The 26684-nt window shown below is 38.4% G+C and overlaps 1 protein-coding gene and 1 long non-coding RNA gene across 7 annotated transcripts in view; one reads left to right on the top strand and one right to left on the bottom strand.

The window, feature by feature from the left end:
• The window catches only part of LOC127537755 (uncharacterized), a 329554-nt gene extending 303960 nt beyond the window's left edge, over window positions 1–25594 (top strand). The window contains exon 2 of the long non-coding RNA XR_007947577.1: window positions 25441–25594. This is a non-coding gene — a long non-coding RNA (uncharacterized LOC127537755). The remainder of the gene's footprint in view (window positions 1–25440) is intronic.
• The window catches only part of LOC110955028 (DNA (cytosine-5)-methyltransferase 3A-like), a 76683-nt gene continuing 50831 nt past the window's right edge, over window positions 833–26684 (bottom strand). For 3 of the 6 annotated variants that reach the window (XM_022199836.2, XM_022199840.2, XM_022199837.2), the window contains 15 exons: window positions 23232–23339; window positions 22498–22645; window positions 21424–21567; window positions 20480–20524; window positions 19692–19771; window positions 18915–19027; window positions 15893–16076; window positions 12763–12847; window positions 12041–12186; window positions 11690–11780; window positions 10112–10260; window positions 8661–8746; window positions 8461–8542; window positions 7955–8073; window positions 833–7009 (listed from right to left, as the gene is read on the bottom strand). In XM_022199836.2, the coding sequence (XP_022055528.1) occupies window positions 6868–7009; window positions 7955–8073; window positions 8461–8542; window positions 8661–8746; window positions 10112–10260; window positions 11690–11780; window positions 12041–12186; window positions 12763–12847; window positions 15893–16076; window positions 18915–19027; window positions 19692–19771; window positions 20480–20524; window positions 21424–21567; window positions 22498–22645; window positions 23232–23339 (1722 nt within the window). In that variant the 3' untranslated portion in view covers window positions 833–6867. The remainder of the gene's footprint in view (window positions 7010–7954; window positions 8074–8460; window positions 8543–8660; window positions 8747–10111; window positions 10261–11689; window positions 11781–12040; window positions 12187–12762; window positions 12848–15892; window positions 16077–18914; window positions 19028–19691; window positions 19772–20479; window positions 20525–21423; window positions 21568–22497; window positions 22646–23231; window positions 23340–26684) is intronic. The other 3 variants (XM_022199838.2, XM_051960906.1, XM_022199839.2) reach the window with 2 other exon arrangements.

Genomic DNA, 26684 nt, shown 5'->3' with positions numbered 1-26684 from the left:
CAATAAATAGTAAGTAATAATAAGCAATTGATGTGACTTTCAGAGCTATAATCAAAGGTCATTAATTGACATTTTTTCCCTAAACCACAAAATTACAAGGCAAATTTGGAACTTGGCATCACTAATACTGACCATTTTAAGCCACAACTGAATTGCTCTGGCTGGCAGATATCATTGAGACCCACCTTTGTAGCTCAATGAAATGTGGGTGTAGTCTGTTGCTACATTTGCAGTGCACGTAACTGGCTGTCTTCATGCCTGGTTCGGTAAAATTGGAGCCTTGCAACTCTGGACTTTTTTGCTTATAAAAATCCCCAAAACTTCTAAACAGAAAAACATACTCAGTTTTGGCTATATAGGGGGACTTGCACAATTTGCAAAAATGCTGAGATACTTAAGGACACTACTGTCCATCAGTGCTGCTTAAAAAAAAAAAAACACTGATCGCTGAGTCTTTTGTCAAATTTCCAAAACAAAAGATTCCTTCTCTTCAACACACAGGAAACACTGTGCAATATAAAAAAAATACTATCTAAAATAATACTCACCATAACTATGAAGCACACAGACATACACTGACAGCATGGATGTAACAGTCTGGCTTATCAATGATTACTTTGGCAGCATCATCACACTGCAAACCTTAAGAGTCTGATTTAATCTGTAATAAGGAGAATGCTGAGTATGATTGTATAGATCTAATTCCAGAAAGCTCACCAGAGACTGAAAAACAGTTGAATGTGCAGTTAAAAAGGAACAAAAGTGAACTTTGACTTGATTTTTACACCCACATCTGACATACAGGTAGACAACACTGAGCCTTTAGGCTAAATCACAAGAAACAGTCCTTTTTTTTTTATTCACGGTTCATTTCTTACATTGTTCAAGTACAAAGTTAAAATGCCTTTTTAATTAGTTCATATTCATACAAGAGTAAAATAATAATAGTGCCTTTTCATTACTACGACAAACTTAAATACAGTCATTGTAAAGACAAACTTGATTTATACTCCTAACAATATATTTTTCTTATTTTCAGATAAAATTTTAGCACCTTTTGAAACACCACCCCGTCCTCCTTTTCCTAAAAGCTCATCTTTCATTTAGTCCATGAGATGAGTGTCTGTATGCGCCACAGCATTGTATTTGTAGGTGTTGTGCATGTGTCTCCGAGCGTCGTTCACTCAGTGTGTCAATAACAGTGTTCTGTGTGTGTTGGTTTGAAAGTGTATCAGTGTTTAAAACAGCGCATCACTCAGCCTAAAAGCTGTCGATAGGCGAACAGAAACATCATCACCGTGTCATTCGTCATTTAAAAATATCAATTCTTTTCATCATGCTTTTGTCACACTTTGCTCTCAAAAAGATATGTTGGGATAACACAGAAAAGAGCTGAAAATTGCTGTGCTGAACCAGTGTTTTCCAAACTATATGTCTTTGATTTACAATCTGTATTTGTTTGTCTGTGCAATAGCATTTTTTTGTTGATCAATGAGTTCCTTGACTTTATTTGTTGAAAATTATATTGTACATTCATTTTCATCATGTATAAAGATTTCAATTTAACTTGTGCAAAACAAAACAAACAAAAATGCAAACTGTTTCATGTCAATGTGTTATAGAGTTGAAAAGGGATACAATTATGTAATATTTCATTGTCCTTTTTCAGCATTTTAACATGCTCACAATGACTACAGTAAGTAGGTAATGCTCAGGTTTAGGAGGTACTGCTTATGATGTTTCACATTTTAATTCAGCATGTTAGTTTACTAAAACTGACTAATTAGCACAAAGAACAGCTGAGGATGGTGGGAATGTTTCACAAGTATGTAGCCATAAATCAAATTATTAGATAGGGTAAACATAACTAACTGTACCAAAACATATGTAAATCATCTCTAATAGTTTTCAAGATATATAAATTTTATCATGGTGCTGGAAGAAAAGTCATTAAGATAAATACTCGCAGGACGATGAATATCTGGACATAATTTCACCGTAATCCAATAGCTGTTGAGATATTTTAGTGTGGGTTAAAGTAGGGGGATGAAACCACAGACTGGCATTGCCATTCTAAAAAATCTGAACATATACTGAACAGAAATATAAATCAGCAGGTAATATTTAGCTAAATTCTGTCCATTTAATATAGGTGAATTAGTATTTGTTGGTCCAATACACAGCATCTCAACCACAGAAGGCAGAAAGCAACCAGACGGACCAGAAGATCCGTCTGACGGGGAAAGGAATCGCTCGGGTCAGCGGGTACGGCTTTGGAGATCACTACGTCCACGTCAAAATAAAGATACCCAGCAGCCTTTATTTCCCAGCAGCCTTTGCCTTTGCATGGAGTCACAGAATAAAAACCCCGTGTCAGTTACAAGTGTGTCCACAATTTCATTATGTAGTGCCACGCATCTGTGACACAAAAATGAATATGATGATGTTGAAGCTGCCTATGGAATATTTTCTCATTTCCCCTGAAGAACTTGGTGAAGGTTGTGGACATTGCAGGGGTAATGATTTCTTGTGGACATTCAGAGCGTGGCCCTGACAGGCCAGCAGCCCATTCTCATTTTTATCTTGTCATTATTGGCATCATGTTAATAGAATACGGCTGCAATTTTAGGTGGCCTTTTACAGTCACTGGTGAAAATAGTGTCTATGTACTGGTCACTCTATCTGGTTTTAACTTTTAAAACCACACCAACTCGGCTGTGGTAATCCAGCCGAGTCAGTAGCCGAGAATTTTTTGTACACAATTGGCTGAATTGAACCTTTTTCTAGGGAGATCGAAATAATAGATATAAATAACACTAACTTCTTCTCATTGTCAGAAAAGAAGACCATTTGCATGCTGTGTTTCCATTTTTGTTCAGAGTATAAAGATTTTTGTAAATTTTGTTGAGCTTTTTTTTTTGCTCTTGCTTTTTTAATGACTTTCTGATGTATAACATTTATCTTGAGACTCTTTAGAAACGTGGATCACCAGAATCACTTGGCTCAAGAACCTGAAAGAGTCCATTTGATTTCTATTGAAGAAGCTAGGATTAATATGACCTGGATGACTGAGAATCTACGTAGACATATTGGTTCAGCAGTTCAAATCTGGGGATTTTGCTTCAGCAATTTTTAACAGTACAACCAGTGTTATTTCAACCCATCTCTGGTTTGAGAGCGCCGTGCAGCTCATCGGTTCAACAATTTCTTCTGGCATTCTTGGGTACAATAGAACAAGTCACTATACTAACTGTAATATATGCTTTCTCTAGCCTCTCTCTCCCCTCTAGGCTGAGACTGAACTGAACTGAGCACCAACCTGGAACAGTACACACACACAATAACAGATTATTATTGTAATTATTATTACCATTATTATTATTATCATTACTCCCTAATCTAACATGGAATCAGAGATTACACTGACTGACTGACATGCAGCACCTTGGGGTGGGGTGGGGTTGTTGGAAGGTATTCAGCTGGGGAGGACGGTGGGGTGGGGTGGGGTGGGGGTGGGGGTTGGGAGCACCAAGCAACGCGAGGGTGATGATGTCACACCCAGCAGCGCTGTGGGAAGCCTGATGGCAACAGGAGCCGGCAAGAACACAGTGTGTGTGCATGTATGCGTGTGTGCATGTTTGGTAGCGAAGGAGTTACGAGAAGCATGAAAGTCGGCACCTTGTTTCCAGCAAATGTATGTGTGTGTGTGTGTGTGTGTGTGTGTGTGTATGACTTGCAAGAGCACTGTAAAAAAGAGCAGAGTTTAAAAAGCACCTGAAGGTTGGTTGTATAAACGGAGAGTAAACATGATGAAAAAAATACTTTGAACCTGCTGGTTTACTGTTGGTTTGAAAGACTGTTTGTGCATGTACAGTGTGTGTGTGTGTGTGTGTGTGTGTGTCTGTGTCTGTGTCTGTGTCTGTGTGTGAAATAGAGCGTATCCGTATTGACTGCATGTGTCCAGTTGTTAGCTGGTATCTGAGGAAGGTCAGAGGATCGGAAGGCTTCCTGGAAAAGATGGTCATCTAAGGACCACAAGCACCAGACTGAAATGTTTTCTCCAAAGACAGCCCTGTTTAAATAAAACATCCATTGGTACGCAAATGTTTCTTATAGTGTTTGTATGTGTACAAATCTTAATAGAAACATATCCACTACAATTGATCACGCCATTTTCTTGATGATTATTCTAACTCAGAGTCATGAAGCAACTGAGTTTATCCCGTAATGCACCGGGGAAAAGGCATGAGAAACACCCAAGACAGGGGGTATAGTTGTATCTGCAATATCTGAAGAAGTGTTAGCTATTTATACAGGGCCATCTGTTTTAGTTGTACGAAAACCAGCATAGTGTCTAAAGAGTAATGGTCTACCTCTGGTTTCATGGATGACGCTGCAGTTCAGTAACTGGAGGACATTTTAGATCCATATGGAGCAGGGTGGGAGCATGACTGCTGGAGGACTTCCACTTTTCCACCGGCAAGAAAGGGCAACACTAAAACTGAGGCACAAGAGAAGCTGCACTGCAAGGGGGTACATGAAATGCTGCTGCTGCAATGAGGACAGTGAGCTTGTGAAAAGTCCACTGATATTTTAGTGTCAGAGGCCGTTCTGCTTTGCAGACAGTAATAATCTTACAAGTTGAGTTACATCCATAGGCTATATATAAAAGATGGATGACTACAACCACTGGTTTGTGGACTACTGTTCTGAAGCCTCTCGTCCCAGTCAGTTTCACATTGACCAGCGAAGTTGCCCGCGACTGGTTATTAGAAAGAGTGAATGCTTAAGTCACTTCCACAATGGTTTCATTTTTTGCACATGGAGGCTACGTCCATCATTTGTATATAGCCTTCTGCTAAACCTCAATACCTGGAGCAGAAATATTTAAAAAAAAGAGATACTAAATGAATGGCAAGACTGCACATTTAAAGACTACTATATTGTCACAGTGCATTATAACTGCATTTTTATTATTTGACTTGAATTTTTCCTCCAGTTCATCAGCATAATGAGCACTACAGGCTTTAAAAAGTGTTATTTTTCACTCATAATTTTAAAGAGACAGTCTGGTACAATATTATCACATCTACCTGACCAACAGGGTACTAGTTTTACCACAGAGGGGTCTTTATTTTTCTTGCAGAATTCAATAGTAACATCTAGTTTCAGCTGAGACTATCACCTCGCATTAGCCTCTGCCAGGAAAAGTGATATAAATATTTAAGAGAAACACAGTATTATTACAATTTAAGATAAACATCAAAGTTTTTTGAGTAACATCCCAATTTTCATACCAGTACATACTGTTCCCTATTAAGAAGCTGCTGGTTTTTCACAGCATAGTTGCCATAGAAAGAACTACTCTTGATGCCTAAAATATTGCAAAAATCACAGAAAATAGTGGATGTTATCGTGGATGTTGTTCCTGTCAACTAGGATACACGCAGCAGTACGTGTACATTCTATATATAACAATGGTCAGTAAGTGGTTTAGTATAAAAGCAGTCTTCATTATGTTCACAATTTCTCTAATACAGTTACATCTAACACAGACTAGTATTAAATGTTTTATCCCAACATGAGAGGGTGTCATGCACACTACTTCCTCTGTCCACTAGAGGGCCCTCTAAACACTGATTACGCACACAGCACTGTGGGTGGTACTTTTATTGAAAGTCTTTTTAAACATTCTGCACTGTTTCAAGCTTGTTTAAAACTAAATTTAATATTTTAATACTAGTATTTTTCATTGTGCTCATTTTATGCACTTTTATGCTCTGACTTTGCCCCTCATATATATGTGTACACAAACAAATGTATTTTGCATGCACTTAACCTTAAAGTGCAGTGGCATCCTTCAAAATTTACTCTTTTATTTCATATCAGGTGCCTTTAAAGACGACTGGATTTTGGTCCACTGAGGTTTGAACTCAACTGGTAAGATAATTTGTCCCACCAAATCGACTCCTCTTCAGAAAACATTCAATCTTACAATCTGATTTAGTTGCAGTAAAAGGCCTCATGTTATACTATCTGAGCACAGTTGCCCTAGTTTTTACCCTGTGACACTCCTCTGCACACTCAAGCACATTGAACAGATCTAAAAAATTCATGGCCACCTCTCGTTGCTGGTTTGGCCTCCACCCGCTTATATTTGTCTGATTTAACTCAGTTAGGGACCTAAAACTGCAGCGACTGAAACAACCAATGACCATTTAGTCTTTAAGAGCACCAAAAACTGTAAAAGTGTTGTATTAAAGTGGCACCATTTGGACTCAATCACTGCCTGACCAGCACCGCGAGCATTAACTGGTGTGTGTATGTGTTTTTGTACATATTTGTGTTCACTGCACTGTAACACACCAGCAGCACTGTCACTACATATGAATACAGTTAAGTGTTATGGTACAGAGGGATTCATTGGTGTGTTGATGTATTCAGAGAGATAATAAAACAGAAAGTCAGGGCAGCTTTGTTAGTTCAGCGCCCCCTGGAGGTTTGAACTCCAGCTGATACGACACAGTAAAGCGAAAAGACATCAGTTTCAAGGTCGGACAGGAAGTTTGTGTATGAAGATTTACAGTACAGAAACCCTGCACCTGCGCGTTTTTGTGTCTGTGTGTGTGTAAGTCAGCAAGGTAGCACCAGGGGACTAAGGTCAGCCAGTGGTCTACATGGAATCTAGGGAAGCAGAGTTCTTTACAATGTGTGTGTGAGTGTGTGTGTGTTTATGTGTGTGTTTATGTATGCATGTCCGGTCATTCGTGTCAGTCTGCATCAGCCAACCTTCATGTACTAGCTGTATACTGTCTGCAGTTATCAGTGTGTGTCTGTGAGGGTGTGAGAGAGAGAGTTGGTGTGTGACTAGTTGCAGGCAAAGTATTCCTTGAGCGGGGCGAAGAGGTGCCTGATGACGGGGACGCTCCATGAACGTCCCAGCAGCCTTTGCCTGGCCAGACGACTCATGTTGGACACATCGGTGTAGTGGACGGGGAAACCAAACACCCTGAAAAGCACCAGATTTAATTTTTTTAGAAACTGAATGAATAAATTGTCGACATTGTCAGTCAGTTTTCTAGATTTTTGAAAGAAAGTTAATCAGCAATTTAATAACTGATTGTTGATTTCTGAACTCCAATCTCAAAACATCATTTTGGGCAGTCATCACTGTGTCATATTTTGCAGACAAAAGAAGGAAAGAGCAATGAAAAATGTGGCTGATCTGGACTTCTGAGTTTACCAAATACCTGTAGCATCAATCTAAAGCATTTCTTTAAGCATACCACAGCAGCAGTAACTTCATAAACTATAACTATTTAAGTGTAAAACAATCCAGATATGGAGACAGAATCAATCAGGACCTAAAAATAAGTCACACTGTATTCTTGTCTTCACCTTAGATAGATGGGCTGTCACAAAGAGTCACAGTTTATCAGTTGCAGTCAAATCCTTCATTAAAAAGCCACTGTCCTGAGCTCCCCACAGAAACATTAACATGAGAGTGAACAGAATGATGAAGCAGCAGTGTTGTGTATTCCAAGTTTTAAAAACGGTGCAAGGGGACCATTTGTAAACTTTGATGAAGAGCTTAGAGCAGATATTTTCAAAGATGATGATGATATGGATTTAGTTATTTACCTAATGTCTGTATGTTTGTGTAGTGCTATAAAATTTTAGTTTATCAAAAATTTCATTTTATCAAATTAAGAATTATGGAAGGGTTTGGACAATCAGACAAAACAAACAGGAATAAAATTAACAAATAGTTCTCTAATCACTTCAGCTATATTAAGTTATCACTATTACAATTTCATTCAAACAGAAGCAGATTAGAAATGCAAATATAATCCAGACAAACAAATGCTGATATGCAGGAGCTGGGATTGATATTTGTAACTTTTTTCATCACAACAAGTAGAAACACATAACAAACACAGAAACGGCACAGTACCTTTCCATCTCAGTACACCAGAGGATGTCCTCCTTATTGTCCATGTAGACGGGGAAATGCTCATCTTTCCCCTGCTTCACAGAGTTGGAGCGTGTCGTTATCGTACGCAACTTCTCAAACTGGAATTATCATCCAGAACCAAACACACACAACCACAGACAGATACAAACAAACACATACATCCTTTTTTAATCCTAAATTGATTCTTATACATAATATGATCATCAGTTAATAATCATCAGTTTAATGCGTATTCTCATACACACTTAACTGATGATTACCAAAAGATTACATTTTAATGAACTGACTGACACCTCCTCTTGCTTGTAAAAGGACAAAAGTTTTCTATCATCATATAGAACTAAAATATTTTAGTATATATATTTGCCTTTAGTTTCCAGACTTGTGTAAACACTCCTTTTTATGTTCAACTAGTAAAAGGGTTACATACCATATAATTATACAAACACACTCACTCATATACAAAGACAAACATACACACTCACAGAAGTGGATACCTTGGCTGTACGGCCATGCTCGAGGCACTCTTGTAGGTCCAGCTTGTCATTCGCCATTGGTGTCAGAGGTCTGCGGGAAACAAAAGGTACAGAAAGAAAACCATAGCGTTCATTAAAAGTTGTATTTCAAAATAGATCAGTAGGAAGCGAACTAATCCTAGAATTGTATGTGTTTGTGTATGTTTCACCTTGACATGCCTGGCAGGTTTCCCCAGAAATAGCGAGCGCGGTGGGCAGCAGAGACTTCCTTGGCGTCAATCATCACGGGATTACACTTCAGAGGAAGCAGTAGGATTACTTCGTAGTTAATTTATTGTGAAAATCTTAAGTACTTTATCAAACTGTACTGTGGCCTTGATGAGTTATTCATGATGTTTTATTTCAAATGTTTTTCTGTCATTAGCTAAAAGTGTATTTTTGTCATAGTTTATTTGCCATAGAGGTTCTTTCTAAAGGCTGAAATGATCAACATGCTGTCTACCAAGCAGGCAAAACAACTTTCAGATAGGAAACCTATGCCATGTGCACATCCATCCATCCATCCATTCTCTATACACCGCTTTGTTCTCACTAGGGTCGCGGGGGTGCTGGAGCCTATCCCAGCTGACTCGGGCGAAGGCAGGGGACACCCTGGACAGGTCGCCAGTCTGTCGCAGGGCTACATATATAGACAAACAATCACACTCACATTCACACCTATGGGCAATTTAGAGTCATCAATTAACTTCAGCATATTTTTGGACTGTGGGAGGAAGCCGGAGTACCCGGAGAAAACCCATGCATGCACAGGGAGAACATGCAAACTCCATGCAGAAAGATCCCAGGCTCAGGCCGGGATTTGGACCGGGGAGCCATGTGCACAGAAAAGTCAAAAATAAACAATTACAATACAGAAAATCAGGATAATGTGCTATATTGCCATTTTTCTTGCTGCATTAGCTCTATGCGGGAACATTTGTGTGTGAAGCTATAGGTAGCTTTGTGTTCAGGCTGGAGTTGGTAAATTATCAATCCGATCATAAGCTAAATGTTGCTTCCTTTTTTAAAGCTGTATAGAGCTTGTGACTTAAGCATTGACATAGCCTGGTATATATAACTTGCCTCCCCAAATCTCTACAATGGAGGTGGAGGGTGTGAACTCTAGTCTGACTCACTGAATGTAGCTCATTTCTGTCTCACATTACACATGGCTTTCTCCTCCATTCCCACTACTTGTGTGATATCAATTTCAAAATACTCTTTGCTACAGGAAACAACACCCTCTAAGCAGCAACCTGCATGCAGAAAAGTATTTTTCTGAGATCTGGAACATGCAATAAAACAACTCTACTTGGTTTACTGGTTATTAGACATTTTAATGTCTGTGCTAATCTCTCTGCATAAAGCTTTTTTTTTTTAACGTAAATAGTTCTTCTGTCACTAATTTGCAGAGACAATGTCACTGCAGCCTTGGCTCTGCAAAGTCAGAGACACTTGTGATCATCCAGACTATTCTCCACTGCTGACAGCATTGTGGGGATCTGACTACATGAGACAAGAAATATAGCAGATTGACATGAACCAAAATTTGAGTCAAAAAAAAAGTCTGGGTGTGTTTACACTGCAGTGTGAACAGTGTTTGTGAGCTTGTTTGTTCTACCTCTAAAAAGCGGGAGATGTCTCGTTTGTCACTGACTCCCATAGCGACCACGTTTTCAAACAGCCAGAAGAACGGACGCTCATCACCCGGTTTTGGCCGAGCCTCGTGCAGCAGACGGTAAAACTCGAAAAACAACCGACCAGTTCCCTCTGTGGGAGGACAAAGAAAGTTCAGCCTGCATTTCACATGAACATCAAGTTCTTCTCCAGCCAGGTCCATAAACATTCAGACATTGACACGATTTTCAGCATTGTGGCTCCATACACTACCACAATGGATTTAACATAAAATAATCAAGATGTGCTTTTAGTGTCCATTTTCAGTTTCAATTTGAAGGGATTTAGATTTGATCAGATAAACGGTGTAGGAATTATAACACATTTTATATGTGCCCTCCACCTTTTTAAGGGACCACAAGTAATTGGACAAGTGGCTGATCAGCAGTTCCATGACCAGATGTGCTATTCCCTCATTATTTCATTTACAAGGAGCATATAAAAGGTCTAAAGTTCATTTCAAGTGTGGTATTTTTTGTGTTTTAATCTGGTGAGATCAACTCTCAATGTGAAGTCCAAAGAGTTGTCACTATCAGTGAAGCAAGCCATCAAAAAAAATTGAAATAAACCCATCAGAGAGATAGCAAAAACATTAGCTGTGGCCAAATCAACTCTTTGCTACATTCTTAAAAAAAGAAAAAAGTACTGGTGAGCTCAGCAACGCCAAAAGACCCGGAAGACCACAGAAAACAAGTGTGGTTGTCAACTTGCCAAAGCGGCCGAGACAACCAATGGAGAAACCACGGAATCAGAGAAGATTCAAATCTGTTTTTTCTTTTTATTGTTGTTTGTACACCATAATGCCAGACAATATGCTGGCATGTTCCTCCAACCAAGTAAAAAGAACTCCGTGGCACTTCTATCCACTAACTTAAATACTGTGTGCCTATCTGGCAATACCAAATGAGAGGTAAACGCCCAAACACACCCACAAGAATAGAAAATACATATTTACATAGAACCCGTTACCAATCACAAATTTACACTCAGTAAGTATAATCGTTAGTTAATCTTTAATAGTTTACTTGCTGAAGACAAAACCGAAGGGGAAAATGCCCCAAGAACAAGCAGGAAGTGAAGACAGCAGCAGTAGAGGCCTGGCATAGCAACACCAGGGATCAAACCCAGCGTCTGGTGATGTCTATGGGTTCCAGACTTTAGGCTGTCATTGCCTGCAAAGGATTTGCAACCAAATATAAAATGTGACAATTTTACTTATGAATATGTTAGTTTGTCCAATAGCTTTGGGTCCCTTAAAAGGGTGAAGGGCACATACAAAATGTGTTGTAATTACTACACCATTCACTTCATTTGAATGTAAATCCCCTCACATTAAAACTGAAGGTCTTCACCTAAAGCACATTGCGATTGTTTCATTTCAAACTCATTGTAGTGGTGTACAGAGCTGAAATGCTGAAAATTGTGTCAATGTCCAAGTATTTATGGACCTGACTGCGTTTGTCAACCTTATTTCTAACAGAAAATCTGCGTTGTCTTTCAGTGACGAAAGACCACTTCTTACCATAAAGGCCTTTTCTTGCAGGGTTGACGATAGAGAGGTCGTTGCAGGGGCTTCCTCCTATCACCAGGTCAAATGGTCCCCACTCTTCAATCTGATAGTCAAAACACAAGTTGGCAAGTTACACACAAAGGAAAGACAACAAGTTTGATGGTCCAGGTCATTTATAAGTGACATCTTTGCTTCTTTATGTGTGAGCAGGGACAGATATTTGCCAAAGATGCAAATTGTATGTTATAAAAAAAAATGCTGTAAATACAGAATACAAACTGAAGGTGAGAATGTCCTCAAATCTTACAGATGATTATTTATTGTGTTTTGAATTGTAGGTGCAAAGATGAGTATTTCACTTACATGTTTGCGAGTTACGTTACGTACATCTCCCACGTACATGATGCGTCCATGGTGTCGAACCATGCCAACAGTGATGGAGTCTTCACACACTTCAGATGCAACATACTTGTCGACCTGGATGCCCAAATCTTTCAGCACCAGCAGACCTGAACAGAGGACATAAACACAAATTTTTGTCACTACACATATGGGAGCTTTCACTGCCTAAATCATCCATACTGACAACTCTTTCCGACTGTTATGAAATTCTCCTTAAATGTTTTTATTCAACATTAGAATTGTCCCAGTGGTGAGCTGGTCATTGCAATCTTAGAACATACATCCAAACCTTGTTCAATTTCCCACAGTGTGATTATTACACAAATTTAATGAATAGAAACCACAGTACTGGAATCAGATTGATAGTGATAGATGAAATATTAAGGGATCAGCAAATTCAAAACAACTTGTCCTGAGGAAGAAAAAGTGTTTATATCAAGTTTTATGGAAATCCATCCATTAGTTCTGGAGACATTTTACTGAAAAACATGAATGTGAGCCTCATTGTGGCACAAAAGGAAAAGTCAGAGGGACTGATTTTCTGAGGTATAAATCTGTACAAAATTTTAGAGCATGCCAAGTAGTCTGGATCGAAGTACCGGACCAACTAACTGACCAACTAACATTGTCTGATAATCACATTTTATCGATAAATAATTAGCTGCAGCCCTAAACATACATACCTGTGGCAATGCCATCAAACAGGGACAGGACTCTAATTGGTTCCCTCTTCTCTGCTGCAACTGGAGGATACAACTTGGCTGGTTCCTGAGAAAGAGTCAAGAGGAGGAGGAGACACTGATGAAAAGAAAATTAGAAGTGTTTTGAGAAGTGTATTAGCCTTTATGGACAATAAAGAACTGACAAAGCCTAGAGCTTAAACTACACTCAACCTCACATTTTCATGTTTCCCATTGAACTCTGCTGTATTTCTCAAAGTCTTGGTAAGATCATGATAGCAGATAAGATGTAGAATCCAAATATATTCATTAATTCAACCTGGATTTAAACTTGGGGTACACTGAGGTACAGAGTCCTCATTTAAAATATAGCCAAAGAAGAAACTAAAAGATGTGGGCACATAACAGGAAACTTGGATAGCATGAAAATATTAAAAGACTAAGTCAGTAAAATACTAAAAACATATGGACATAAAATTGACTAAATCTCAATGTCATACAGCGTGGACTCCGGACTGAACTGAAATGACTGAGCCCTGTGGATTGCTGTTAAGATGAAACAGAGGTATTGTATAAAAGTATATGCTTTTAAATTGCCATTCTATAGCAGGTTTAATGAGCCACTCTGGGGGTTGAGGGGTTGGTAGTCACATAGTATAATAATAATGTTCCCAGTGACATAGTGATTCCTGCTGAGAAATATTTGGTAAATGTTTCCTTTCTCTCTGTACTGCAATACTGTTTTTGTTATCACATATCAATGTATTCAATAAATATTTTTAAACATAATTTTTTTTATTATTATTTTAGTGACACAATTCAGGTTCCCAGATTATGTGGATTCTATCTGTGTTAATGTAGTTCACAATGCAAATGCATTATAATAATACCGAGGAACCATGTGCACATTATAAACTGGGTGTATGCAAAGTTTGTGGAAAACAAGACATTTTGTTGATTTTAGAAATGAAAAGTAATAAATAGCCATTATTTCATAAATTTAAAATTATTTTAAAAAATTAAACAACAATTTAATGGCATGTCCACTTGTAGAACAATCAGAACTTAATTCATCTGTTAAGACTTGTGAGGTAAAGTATGCATTTTCATAAAATTTTTCAAAGATGGTAAATTCTCTAAGTTTACTTTCAGCAACCACAGGCTCCTTTAAGCAACTGAATCACAATCTGATATTAAGGCAGTTTATGAATACAATAGAGTGGAAGACATTGACAAATAATAAAGCATTTCTATCTTGAAGTTTACACTGTCATTAAAAAAGGCACTTAAAGGAACAGTGGAAGTCAAGATCTGGAAAGCCTGCAACCTCATCACAAAAGTCAGTGTCTGACATATGTACAGAAACATCTGAATAACCCAGTCATTTTGGAAAAAGTGAAAAATTATTTGCCTACAGTCACCAATGCAGCAGCAGTTGATGAAACAAAGATCTTGCTAACTGCTCAGCACGGAGGTGGAAATATTCAGATTTTTTCGTTGTGTGGGAGCCAATGTCAGTAAAAACACTGCAAGGTCAGTTAGAACAATGGATTCCACTAAATATAATCAAATTCTGGATGCCAATGTCCAGCACTAATACAAGAGGCTTCACCTGCACTAGGTGAATCATCTAAAGGAGAAATCTCAAGCTACTATGAAATACTTCAAGAGTGAAAACCTGATTTTTTATTTGAAATGAGTTAATGAAATTGACTAGCCTAACCGCGCTAGACAACCCACAGCAACGAATTTAATTCTCTGCCAGGGTGGGTCTAGTTACCCTCCATAAATCTCGAGGCTGGATTCTCCTAAAACTGGCCGGACGAATCACCATGAAGTGTAGAGTCAGAAGGCGGACGTAACTAAGTGACGACAGAGGCGCGACGATTCTGACAGAAACAACCGGAAACAACTAGCCTGGCCGTGCTAGACAACCCACGGCAACGAATTTAATTCTCTGCCAGGGTCGACAACAAAAACGACAACAGTCGTTGAGCTCCATTAGCACCGACTCTGAATAATCTTTCTGTTAACATGTCTGTAATATACTTGAGCTTCACCCATTGACTGTATAAATAAGGCTTCACCGAACTCCCGCATCCTCTGATTTCCGGCGCTCTAGGAGTCTATTCGTTGCGCTGATTGGTTGTATACCTACCCAATTGCTGCAGAGTGATTTGATAGACAACCTTTTAGCCCGCCTCCCTCCCTGTCGAGCATGCCTAGACCCTTGTGCCTTAAGAACATGGGTCTAGCAGGGGCTAAGCTAGAAATTGACAGTAACATTTAGGATGTGTGTTTCACTCAGGTATTGTATTTGTGTGCCACTTCAAAAATCAACAAAATGCAAACTTATACAACAATATAAAAGGTTCTGTGAAAGCCACCCAGCCATCCATTATCTATACACCACTAAATATTCTGTAGGGTCGTGGGGGGGCTAGAGTCTATCCTAACTGACTTAGGTTTAAGGCAGAGGACACCCCGGACAGGTCACCAGTCTATCACAGGGCTACACATAGAGACAATCAAGCACACTCATACCTACAGGCAATTTAGAATCATCAATTAACCCCAGCATGTTTTTGGACAGGGCTGCACAGTGGATCGGCGGTTAGCACTGTTGCCTTGGGACTAGAAAATCCTGGTTCACATCCTGGCCTGGGCCTGTGACCCTGCTGTGTGGAGTTTACATGTCCTCCTTGTGCATGTGTGGGTTTTCTCTGGGTTCTTTAGCTTTCCCCACAGTCCAAAAACATGCGGAGTAAATATGTGATTCTAAATTGTTCGTAGGTGCGAATGTGAGTTCGACTGTTTGCCTCACTGTGTAACCCTGTGATAGACTGGTGGCCTGTCCAGGCTCCAGTCCACTCACGACCCTAATGAGGATTAAGCAGTGTAAAGATAATGCATATTTTTGGACTGTTGAAGAACCCAGTGAGAACCCACACATGCACAGGGTGAACTTGTAAACTTCACACATAAAGATCCCAGGGCCAGGCCAAGACATGAACCCAGGGTCTTCTAGCTGTGAGGTGATGGTTCTAACCACTGAGCATTCAAGATGACATACTTTTATAACAATTATCATCATCATTTAATACATGTCATAAATACAGAAAAGAAGACGTACAAATTCCTGTTCGTGGTTGTTGGCAAAGAAGTGCTGTAGTCTGCAGGGCCAGTCGTCACGTCGTCGCAGTAAACCGTAGATGTTCCGTGGTCCACACATGTAACAGTTCCAGGGGTCTTCTTTGATGGCCGCCGCTGCTGAGCCAGCTCCTACCAATAGATCTACACACTCCACACAGAAACACCTGCAAACACGCACACACACAAAGCAGTTTGTCAAGAAACCAGCACTTTCCTTGCATTTCTTTCCTTGGATTTTAGGCTACTTTTCACTTAATATTTTCCCAGTTTCGACCAATGACATTACAAGTTGTTGTCTTTCAGTTCTGGTTCATTTTGTGTTTAAACTGGCTTCTCAAAAACAAACCACGAGCTGTAGACATGAAGTTATGCAGAGCAGCAGGTAACCTGTTTTGGCAACTCTCAATCTACATTATCAGCCTTACGTTCTGGCAGCACATCATGCTGCACTTCACTAAATATTCAGTATAGTTACCTCTTCATTTGTCAAACAGAACATTGCTTCAAAGTGAGACCTGACCTTGTACATAATAAAGAGCTATAAAGGGGGGAAAAGGCATTTAGTACCTCATATTTCAGGAGAATGGTTACTTTGTTTAAATATTTTTTAACAAGGAACTAATAAAATGATGATCAAGTGACAAAATAATTCTACATAACCATTAGGATATTATTTTTTATTTATGTAGCACCTTTTTTTAAAATAATGTTACAAGGTATCGTACAAGTAAACGCAAAAAAACAAACATCAAACAAACTAGCATTGAAAGAAATGCATTGATAAAGATCCCACAATTACAACACAAGAGTTTGCTTTTAAATTTTTTTTAAATATTAAAAAACGATTTTGAAGCAGATATTAGGTCAAATAACATGTGCTCTTCTGTTAAACTAGCACAGCTTTGGGACCCTGACTGCTAAGGATAAGTACTTTTGGTCACAAGTTTTGACCAGCCATGGACAAAAAATTAGCAATGCCACCATAGAGGACATAAAATTAGGCCAAAACCAATAAAGGCTTTATAAATAAGCAATAAAATGCCATTCACTGCAGCTTGAGCACACCAGCTTACCTACAAATCTACTAAAACACTGTAAAACTGCTCTGTGCTACACAATGTTGAGTTGGAATATTACACAATACTCAAAAAATGGGCCGGACAAAATTATTGACACCCTTTTAAAACTGTGGGTAAATCATGTTATTTCAAGCATGTGATGCTCGTTTAAACTCACCTCTTGCAAGTAGCAGGTGCTGGCAATATAGAAATCACACCTGCCAAGAAGTGTCTGAGGACTTAAGAAGCAAATTGTGGAAAAATATGAAAAATCTCGGGGTTACAAGACAATCTCCAGAGATCTTGAAGTTCCATTGTCCATTGTGCGTAAAATAATCAAGTTTAACTAATCTCCCTGGACGGGGACAGAGGAGAAAAACTGACAAAAGAATGCAACACAGGATGGTTTGAATGGTGGGTAAACATCCTCAGTCAACTTCCACACAAATTCAGGCTGTCCTGCAGACTCAGGGAGCAAAGTGTCAGGTCGGACCATACGTCATCATCTGAAAGAGAAGAAGCGCTATGGCAAGAGACCAAGGAGAACCCCACTGCTGACAAAGAAACATAAAAAAGCCCAGACTAGAGTTTGCAAAAATGTACCTGAGTAAGCTTCAATCCTTCTGGTAGAACGTTTTGTGGACAGATGAGACTAAGGTAGAGCTTTTTGTAGAAACATGTCATTCCACTGTTTACAGAAAATGGAACGGGGCTTACAAAGAAAAGAACACAGTACCTACAGTCAAACATGGTGGGGGTTCAAAGATGTTTTGGGGTTGTTTTGCTGCCTCTGGCACTGGGTGCCTTGTCAGTGTGCAAAGAACCATGAATATTGGAGATTATCAAACTATTTTGGGCTGCAATGTAGGACCAAGTGTCAGAAAGTTGGGTCTGCGTCACAGGTCATGAGGTTTTCAGCAGGACAATGACCTGAAACATACCTCAAATAGCACCAAGAAATGGTTGGAGACAAAGTGCTGGAGAGTTCTGACATGGCCAGCAATGAGTCCAGATCTGAATCCCATTGAACACTTACGGAGAGATCTCAAAATTGCCGTTGCAAGAAGGCCACCTTTCAAATCTGAGAGATCTGGAGCAGTTTGCAAAAGAAGAGTGGTCCAAAATTCTATTTGAGAGGTGTAAGAAGCTTGTTGATAATTATAGGAAGCAACTGGTTTCAGTTTTTTCTTCCAAAGGGCATGCAACCAAATATTGAGTTGAGGGTGCCAACAATTTTGTCCGGCCCATTTTTTGAGTTTTGTGTAAAATGATGTCAATTTTGGCTTTTTTCTTCTGCTTTTTTGTGTTTTCCACTGCATGTCAAGGAGATAAACACGTGTATACCAAAAACATTTGTAGTTACAACAAATTCTGGGAGAAATGGTGTACTTCCTGGAAAATTCCAAGGGTGCCAATATTTTCATCCATGACTGTAACCCCCCAAAAAAGGAGTCTTTAAAAGTAGGTAATCCATCAAGGTGAAGGTCACAATAAGACCTGTGTTACCATGGTACAATTAATGACACCCTGGACTGGTGCTTTCACTCTGAACCTGGGCTTCTACAAGTTGCATTCAGTTAAATTAAGAATTTTCTGCTCCATACCTAAGCTGCTACATATCAGGTTGATCACTGTGTTTAGATTACTGCTTCTCATTTTAATGATTTGGGCTGAAGTTTATTTATGTCACTCCTGTTCTCGGGTGTGTTTTCAGTAATGAGGTTAGAGCCCAGATCAACTGTGTATTCCTTATTCAAATAAAAATGTAAATATACTTGTGGCATATAAACGGTTTGACTCAGTGGCCAAAAAAGAGAACCACACTTGACATTTATGGAGTAAGTTGTTTCTGTAGACGTGAAATCCAAAACCTTCTCCTGGTTTCTGAGAGAAGCTGTTGCTTGCCAGTCCCAGACTGAACAGTATATACAGCTCTGTACTGACCTACAGCAGTTGTTGTTGCCACACATGAGCACTTCTCTGCCTCCACAGCAGATGGTGCAGTAGGACTGGTAGCCATCGTCATCATACTGGTAGGCGCACTCCAGAAACGAGTTCTGCGAAGGAGCAAAATAGGATCAAGACAAGCACAATGACCATATTTATATCATTTGTTTCTACTTCTGTTCATTCAGTTTCATTTTATGGGAAATAACTCAGATTACAAATATTTGACCAAAGTTCCAACAATATCTACATTGCTTTACAAACAGCTATGAGCTGACATTCACCTACTAGGGACCTTCCACAGAGGGTACTAAGATAATTGCTTGTCTAAGTAACCTTTTAAATAATTTACTTGTTAAAAACGTGAAAGATTTTCATGCTCCAGTTTCTCAAATGTGAGAATTTGAGTTTTTGTTTCATGTAATTGAAATTCTATTATCTTGTCTTATACTGCACTTCAGTATCACCCAGTAAACGTATGTTTCAATACCGATCCCTACCCACAAGGGGGTGGGTCTCCTTGCAGAGTCTGGCTAGGAATACATGAAGAAGAAATAGAACAACTGTGGCAAATTCTCCAAGAAGCTGGAAATGACTACGGCTGGTACTTTGACAAATTGCGTGCAAGTGTTTAATGTGTGCTATTTACTGTACTTTGTGTGAAATGAAATGAAGACTACTAAGCATGCATAGCATTATTTTTAAGAGCATCCTCCCTTACATTACTTGTGAAACTCTTACACTTCAGTCGGACGAGAGAAGAGGGTTTCTTACTTTGCAGCCCTGGCACATTGCTCCTACAAAGAGAGGATGCTCCAGAGAGACATTGAGGCTTCCGCAGGAGATACAGATATCTGAACAAACATAGTCAGACAACACAAACATGATAAATCTTCAATCACTTTATTTGGCTGTGTGATTACATTTCTGTAGGAATTTAAAGACTTTTGCTGGCCCCTACCCAAAACAATCAGAATGTGTTTATGATCTTGGCTGGAGCTGTTATGTCAAACTCTAACTTCATGGTTTACAACCTATTTGAAAAGTCCAAGTGTTCATTTTGCTCCATCAGTTAATTTATAGTGCTTGCTGAGTTCAGTCAACACATGAGCTAATTAAATATAATGTAAACAAGACCAAAAACTGGATTCCACATGAGAGAGTTAAACAGAGTTAAGTTTACCTGTGCAGCTACTGAAAAACAGTATTTGAAATGAGCCCTAAATTACTCTACTGACAATGCTTCAAGGATAAAAGCCTAATAATACAATAATGCAAATGTCAAAATGCAATAAATCTGTATTGTTTAAATTTGCATTTAAAAATGAATGAGAGATGATTGCTTCATACATTTTTGAACGATAGTGTAGGTCTTACATTTTCTAATCCTTTCAGTGGGATTTCTTTTTTGATTTTTTGACAAATCATTGTGCTATTACTAAAAAAACAGATCTACCATTCAGTCAACTTTGAAGTTAGAGTTTAGACATAAATATATAAGAATGAGAACAAAACATCACGTCTTTATTTTAAATATCTTCAAAATTTTCAGAATATTTTACCTTCTATATTTCTGGTCTTCTTTTTGATCTCAAAAATCAGTCTCTCTGGAAACACGACACATTAGAGCATATGTTATTTCACAATAAACACATACAACACACATAAATAATGTCAATAATAATGGTTTTCATGTGAAGATTTTAAGATACTGGCATATTTTGGTGTGGTGTATATTTTAACCCTCTGAACCCAAGCAGTTTCTGAGCATATTTTTGCCCCTGTCACATTTTTCCTCACAGTGGGCTTACTTTTTATTGAAATATAAAGTCCTGCATTGCAATGGAAACAAAACAACGAGACAAGACTCAACATGTCTTTGTGCAATATAACAAAATCACACTGTCATAATTTTAAAAAAGTAGAATTTACTTCATTAAACAATTTAACAACAATTGAAAAAAATACTTGGAAAACAAATGCTTACTGTACATGCTATTGATATTTATATCAGGTACATTTGCAATTTATTTCTGTACTTGTCTCCTATCTACGCTATTTAAATACAGCGTGCACTTAGGCTGGGAACTCGCTGAATATTTGTCATGTGACTGTTGGCTGTGGCTTATTTAACGATGGCTTCACCAAAAATTCTGCAGCAAGGCGTGCAGAATTTTTAGAATCTGGTAAATACAAATTGTTCCATTTGGCAAATTTTTTAATGAGACTTGCTGAAATATCATGATTTTAGCTTTAGATTTAGATGATGTGGCATTAAGTTGACATTCGAAAATTTAAAGTCCAATGATTCTTTGCGTTTTGACAGTTTCTGGCTCTGAGAAATGGTTTAAATTTGGTGATATTTTAAAAAGATAAAAAAAAAACTCCTTTTATTTTCGGGTGTGTTTTCGGGTTCGGAAGGTTAAAGTTACCAGTACTTTTTATTTATTTATAAATAAAGAGGACGAAAAACAAGAATAGAAATGCAATGTGTTGGTATGTTTACCTCTGGTCCCTTCATCGATCACCTCTCTGATCTTTGCTTTCTCTGCTGAGTTCTTGCGTGGTTTCTTTGCAGGTGGAGGGGTATATGCAGCCTCAGGCTCCGCCCACATCTCTGGGTACACTTCCTTATAGGGATTTTGCTCCTCTGTGCAGACAAGGACAAATTTTAATTCAGTTTCTGTTGTTTAAAGCCCCTTAACATACACTTTATATGCGTTGTTTTCTCTTATGTTCATTTAAATTCATTTAAATTATCTGCTCTTCTAAATGTTTACCCAGAGAAAAGTACACCAGCTCTTTCACTTTTGTCATCCCTCCAAACCTTTAAACTAGATTTTTGATGACTGACACATTTTTTGTGGACTTTAAAGACATTCTTTTCAGACATGCAGGTACATGTAAAACTAAGGCATTAACTGTCATCTTCCAGGAAAATTTTTACTGTCAGTAAACTCATGGTGTCCTTTAAGCTCATGGGGTTAATGAGAGACCTTCTCTTTCAACTGCCTGTCATATTTTCAGCATCACTGTCTAAAAAAGGCATACAAATAGTAAATATGCTCATTATCATGATGGGAAAACAGAGACTCCAAATTGTGTTCACGTCATGGTTACATGGTTACAGTGACGCCATGCCGGCAGCTATACCTCCCAATATGAAATCCTTAACAAAGCCATGGATTCCGAGTATAAGCCGTATCACTGTGAGAATATAATGAAGTGGTTCTTGTGTCAATTCTGACTTCCCCTTAAAGTTTCGTCCAACTCCATTAGTCCGTTTTTGAGTAATGTTTCACACTGACAGACAGATCGAAGGATTCACAGACACGATCGTCACAAAACTCCCTCTTTCCTTGGCGGAGTAATAACAGTAAAATGAAAAGTAGTACATGGCAACAAATTTATCTGCTGTTTCACCTGTCATCTTTATCATTAATGTAGTATTCACATACACAGCAGAGAACACTGTTTCATTTCTAACATCTGTTCAGTAAGCAGGTAATTTTTCGCACGCAGTCGACTAAATGTAGTTAGTGTGTGTATGGTATTGTGGGATAAAGAGAGGACTGTGTACCCTCTGGAGGGTCTAATGATTGCGGACCAGTGGGCAGGAAGCCGGTCATTGCCCACTCTATCATCTGTCTGGTCTGAAGATCCACCCCCTCTGCATCATCACTCGCATCACAGGAAGGAACTGGCCTTCCTGCGCGTACGCTGGCCACCTAAACAGAGACACGTACAGTTCAAATTGAATCATGATTATCAGTAATTCACTAATTTTAATTTTCTGTAAGGCTGATGAGAAATAGGAAAACATATTTTTTTCTGTAATGATGTCATATAAGAGTAGGAACATATAAGAACTAAAATAAGACAAAAATGAAACAAAATAAGAACTATATATTTATCATCACTGTACAAGGTGAAGCAAAACAGAGTGGGTGAAATAGAAGCTGTTACATATCACTTGTAAGAAATAAAAATCACTGAAAATATAACCCACAAAATTATAGATTGTGTTGCTTTACCCACATGCTACCACATAAATTGTGGACAGAGCTAGATGAGAACAACACCTCCACACATGCAAACTACCAACCAGCATCAGTGTAAATCACCAGACCACGTTACATAAAAGAAGAATGACCTTTACACCTGCACATTTGTATTTTTGGTCTTTTTGGTGTTTGATTTCATCCTGAGAGATTTATGATAAACCTATTGCCAGAAAAAATAGTCCCAAGTTTGATCAGCAATTAAAATTTGACACCCACTCTCTGACATTGAGGAGCAGAGTGGGTTGGTTACCTGCAGAGCCTCAAAGATAGCTTTCCGGTACATGGACTGTTTGTTGTAGGTTGGCTGGTGGAAGGCAGATGAAAAGGAGCTTAGAGGCATCAGCTTCTCCACACAAACCTGCAAAACAAACAACAAAAGTCATAAGTCATCTGAGAGGAGAACAGACCTTGAAATTCTCAATTCAAGTGATGGTGTCACAAGGTATATCTCTAGGATAAAATGGCTCAAAAGCTTGCTAAACATATTTGTCTTATTTTACTAAACTCTGAATACCAAATTGTCAAAAGGAAAAACAAAAGAAAATCAAGGTTATCGCTGAGCAGTTTCAATAAAAAGGACAGAAATTTCTGCTAAGAGCAAATGAAACGTTGAATAAGGCAACGCAACTTTATCTATATAAACACATTTCATACAAAAAGGCAAGTCATACCCTCTCAGCCCCAAAACTTGCTGGGAGGTTTGAAAGTCATGCTATTTCAAAAAAAAAAACCCACCAAGATTACACCATTTATCATTGCCAGAAACAGGACAAACAGAAAGAATCATCAAATTTACAACTTTCGCACAGTTTTCAAGCAAATCAGTGTATGTCTGGAAATTGAATCAAATCTAAGCTTAAAACTATGATACTTCAATAAAATCGCATTATTTTGCATTTCAGTTATGAGTCTGCACGAGACTGAAAAAAACGCTAACACATTTTTTTCCTTAGCACTGTTGTGGCAACCGTAATGTAGTTGAACTACAGGCTGTTTACACAGAACACAGAGAAGGCAAGTATGCAAAGTCATTAAAAATGTAATCAATAAAATATCTATGGTACACACGTGGACAAAATTGTTGGTACCCCTCAGTTAAAGAAGGAAAAACCCACAATTCTCACTGAAATCACTTGAAACTCACAAAAGTAACAATAAATAAAAATTTAGTGAAAATTAAATAATCAAAAACAGCCATTACTTTTGAATTGTTGATTAACATAATTATTTTAAAAAAACAAACTAATGAAACAGGCCTGGACAAAAATGATGGTACCTCTATAAAAGATTGAAAACTATTTGACCAGAGTGACATGATTAACTCAGGTGTGTCATTTAATTGACATCACAGGTGTTTCCAACCTTATAATCAGTCAGTCTGCCTATTTAAAGGGAGACAAGTAGTCACCCTGCTGTTTGGTGAAAAGGTGTGTACCACACTGAACATGGACAACAGAAAGCGAAGGAGAGAATTGTCCCAGGACATCCGAAAAAAATTATAGACAAACATCTTAAAGGTAAAGGCTATAAGACCATCTCTAAACAGCTTGAAGTTCCTGTGACAACAGTGACTCATATTATTCAGAAGTTCAAGACCCACGGGACAGTAGCCAACCTCCCTGGACGTGGCCGCAAGAGGAAAATTGATGACAAATTGAAGAGACGGATCGTTGGAATTGTATCCAAAGAGCCCAGAGCAACCTCCAAAGAAATTAAAGGTGAACTCCAAGGCCAAGGTACATCAGTGTCAGATCGCACCATTCGTCGTTGTTTGAGCCAAAGTGGACTTCATGGGAGACGACCAAGGAGGACACCACTGCTGAAAAAAACTCATAAAAAAGCCAGACTGGAATTTGCAAAAATGCATGTTGACAAGCCACAAAGCTTCTGGGAGAATGTCCTTTGGACAGATGAGACCAAACTGGAGCTTTTTGGTAAGGCACATCAACTCTATGTTCATAGACTCAAAAACCAAGCATACGAAGAAAAGAACACTGTCCCTACGGTGAAACATGGAGGAGGCTCAGTAATGTTTTGGGGCTGCTTTGCTGCATCTGGCACAGGGTGTCTTGAAAGTGTGCAAGGTACGATGAAATCTGAAGACTATCAAGGCATTCTGGAGAGAAATGTGCTGCCTAGTGTCAGAAAGCTTGGTCTCAGTCGCAGGTCATGGGTCTTCCAACAGGACAACGATCCAAAACACACAGCCAAAAACACCCAAGAATGGCTGAGAGAAAAGCGTTGGACTATTCTAAAGTGGCCTTCTGTGAGCCCAGATCTGAATCCCATTGAACATATGTGGAAGGAGCTGAAACATGCCATTTGGAGAAGACACCCATCAAACCTGAGACAACTGGAGCTGTTTGCTCATGAGGAGTGGGCCAAAATACCTGTTGACAGCTGCAGAACGCTCACTGACAAATACAGAAATCGTTTAATTGCAGTGATTGCCTCAAAAGGTTGTGCAACAAAATATTAAGTTATGGGTACCATCATTTTTGTCCAGGCCTGTTTCATTAGTTTGTTTTTTTTAAATAATTATGTTGATCAACAATTCAAAAGTGATGGCTGATTTTGATTATTTAATTTTCAATAAATTTTTATTTATTGTTACTTTTGTGAGTTTCAAGTGATTTCAGTGAGAATTGTGGGTTTTTCCTTCTTTAACTGAGGGGTACCAACAATTTTGTCCACGTGTGTATGTAGTATGACCATTATTCCAGTACTGTAACTCCTGTAGACACCTGAGAAAATGTTGCACGTTAATTGCAGTTTTTTTTATTTGTGTGAAACAAATAATCAAAAAATGAAACTTTTTTTTTTCTTTTTTCATGTTTATGCTACTGTTGAGTTTACTTCTAGCCTTGGTTGTGCCACTTCCATAGAGGTGCAGGTCTTTACAGCCATGGCCATAAGTTTGGACACAAGTACCATGACGCTTGTGAATCTTAGAAAATACCACAAAATTGTCACTTACAATACAGTACACAACTCCCGAGAACTATCTTAAGTTTCATATTTAAAAAAAACATCAAAAGAGTTTGGTGTCATTTTGTTATTCTTACCAAATTCGGTTGTGAAAGTACTGCATTTTTTTGTTATTTTCTTCTAATATTATGTTTTGGGAACAAAGTTGTTCCAATTGTTGGAATTTATTGATAATATTATATCCCTTGTTGATTTGTTGACTAATTAAACTGGTGCGGTCAAAAAATATTAGTTATGTTCTGTAATAGACATCAAAGCAGACATAGTAAGTCATGCTGTGTCCAAACTTATGGCCATGGCTGTATATTACAGTGAAAAATGATGTGACGGGGCAAATAAGCACCCAGAAACTGCTTGGTATTGAGATGGTTAAAGAGTTAAAAAGAAATAAAAAAAACAGCACCAAATGAAAAAAGCAAATCAGAGATAAGTAAATGAACTTTAAATCAGAATTCATAGAATAAATCAGAGGGGAGATGATTGTAGAAGTGGACAACACACTTGCTTGAAAGTCATTTCACAAAGTGTAATTTGAACTCTGGGTAACACCAGCTGATCAGGGTTGTACTCAGCAAAGACACACTTTAGATCCAGACCATTTATAGAGTTATAGACAGTAACTAAGGGCTTAAATTCAACTGCATGTTAGCCAATATTCTAGCTGCAATAATTTTAGTGACTGCCAAATGTCAGTCTTACTAAGGAGGCTAGTAAG

This window comes from Acanthochromis polyacanthus, chromosome 16 (assembly GCF_021347895.1).
Source record: "Acanthochromis polyacanthus isolate Apoly-LR-REF ecotype Palm Island chromosome 16, KAUST_Apoly_ChrSc, whole genome shotgun sequence".
Classification (NCBI taxonomy): domain Eukaryota; kingdom Metazoa; phylum Chordata; class Actinopteri; family Pomacentridae; genus Acanthochromis; species Acanthochromis polyacanthus.
The sequence above is the reverse complement of the archived record's forward strand: the minus strand, read 5'-3'. Positions and strand labels throughout refer to the sequence as shown.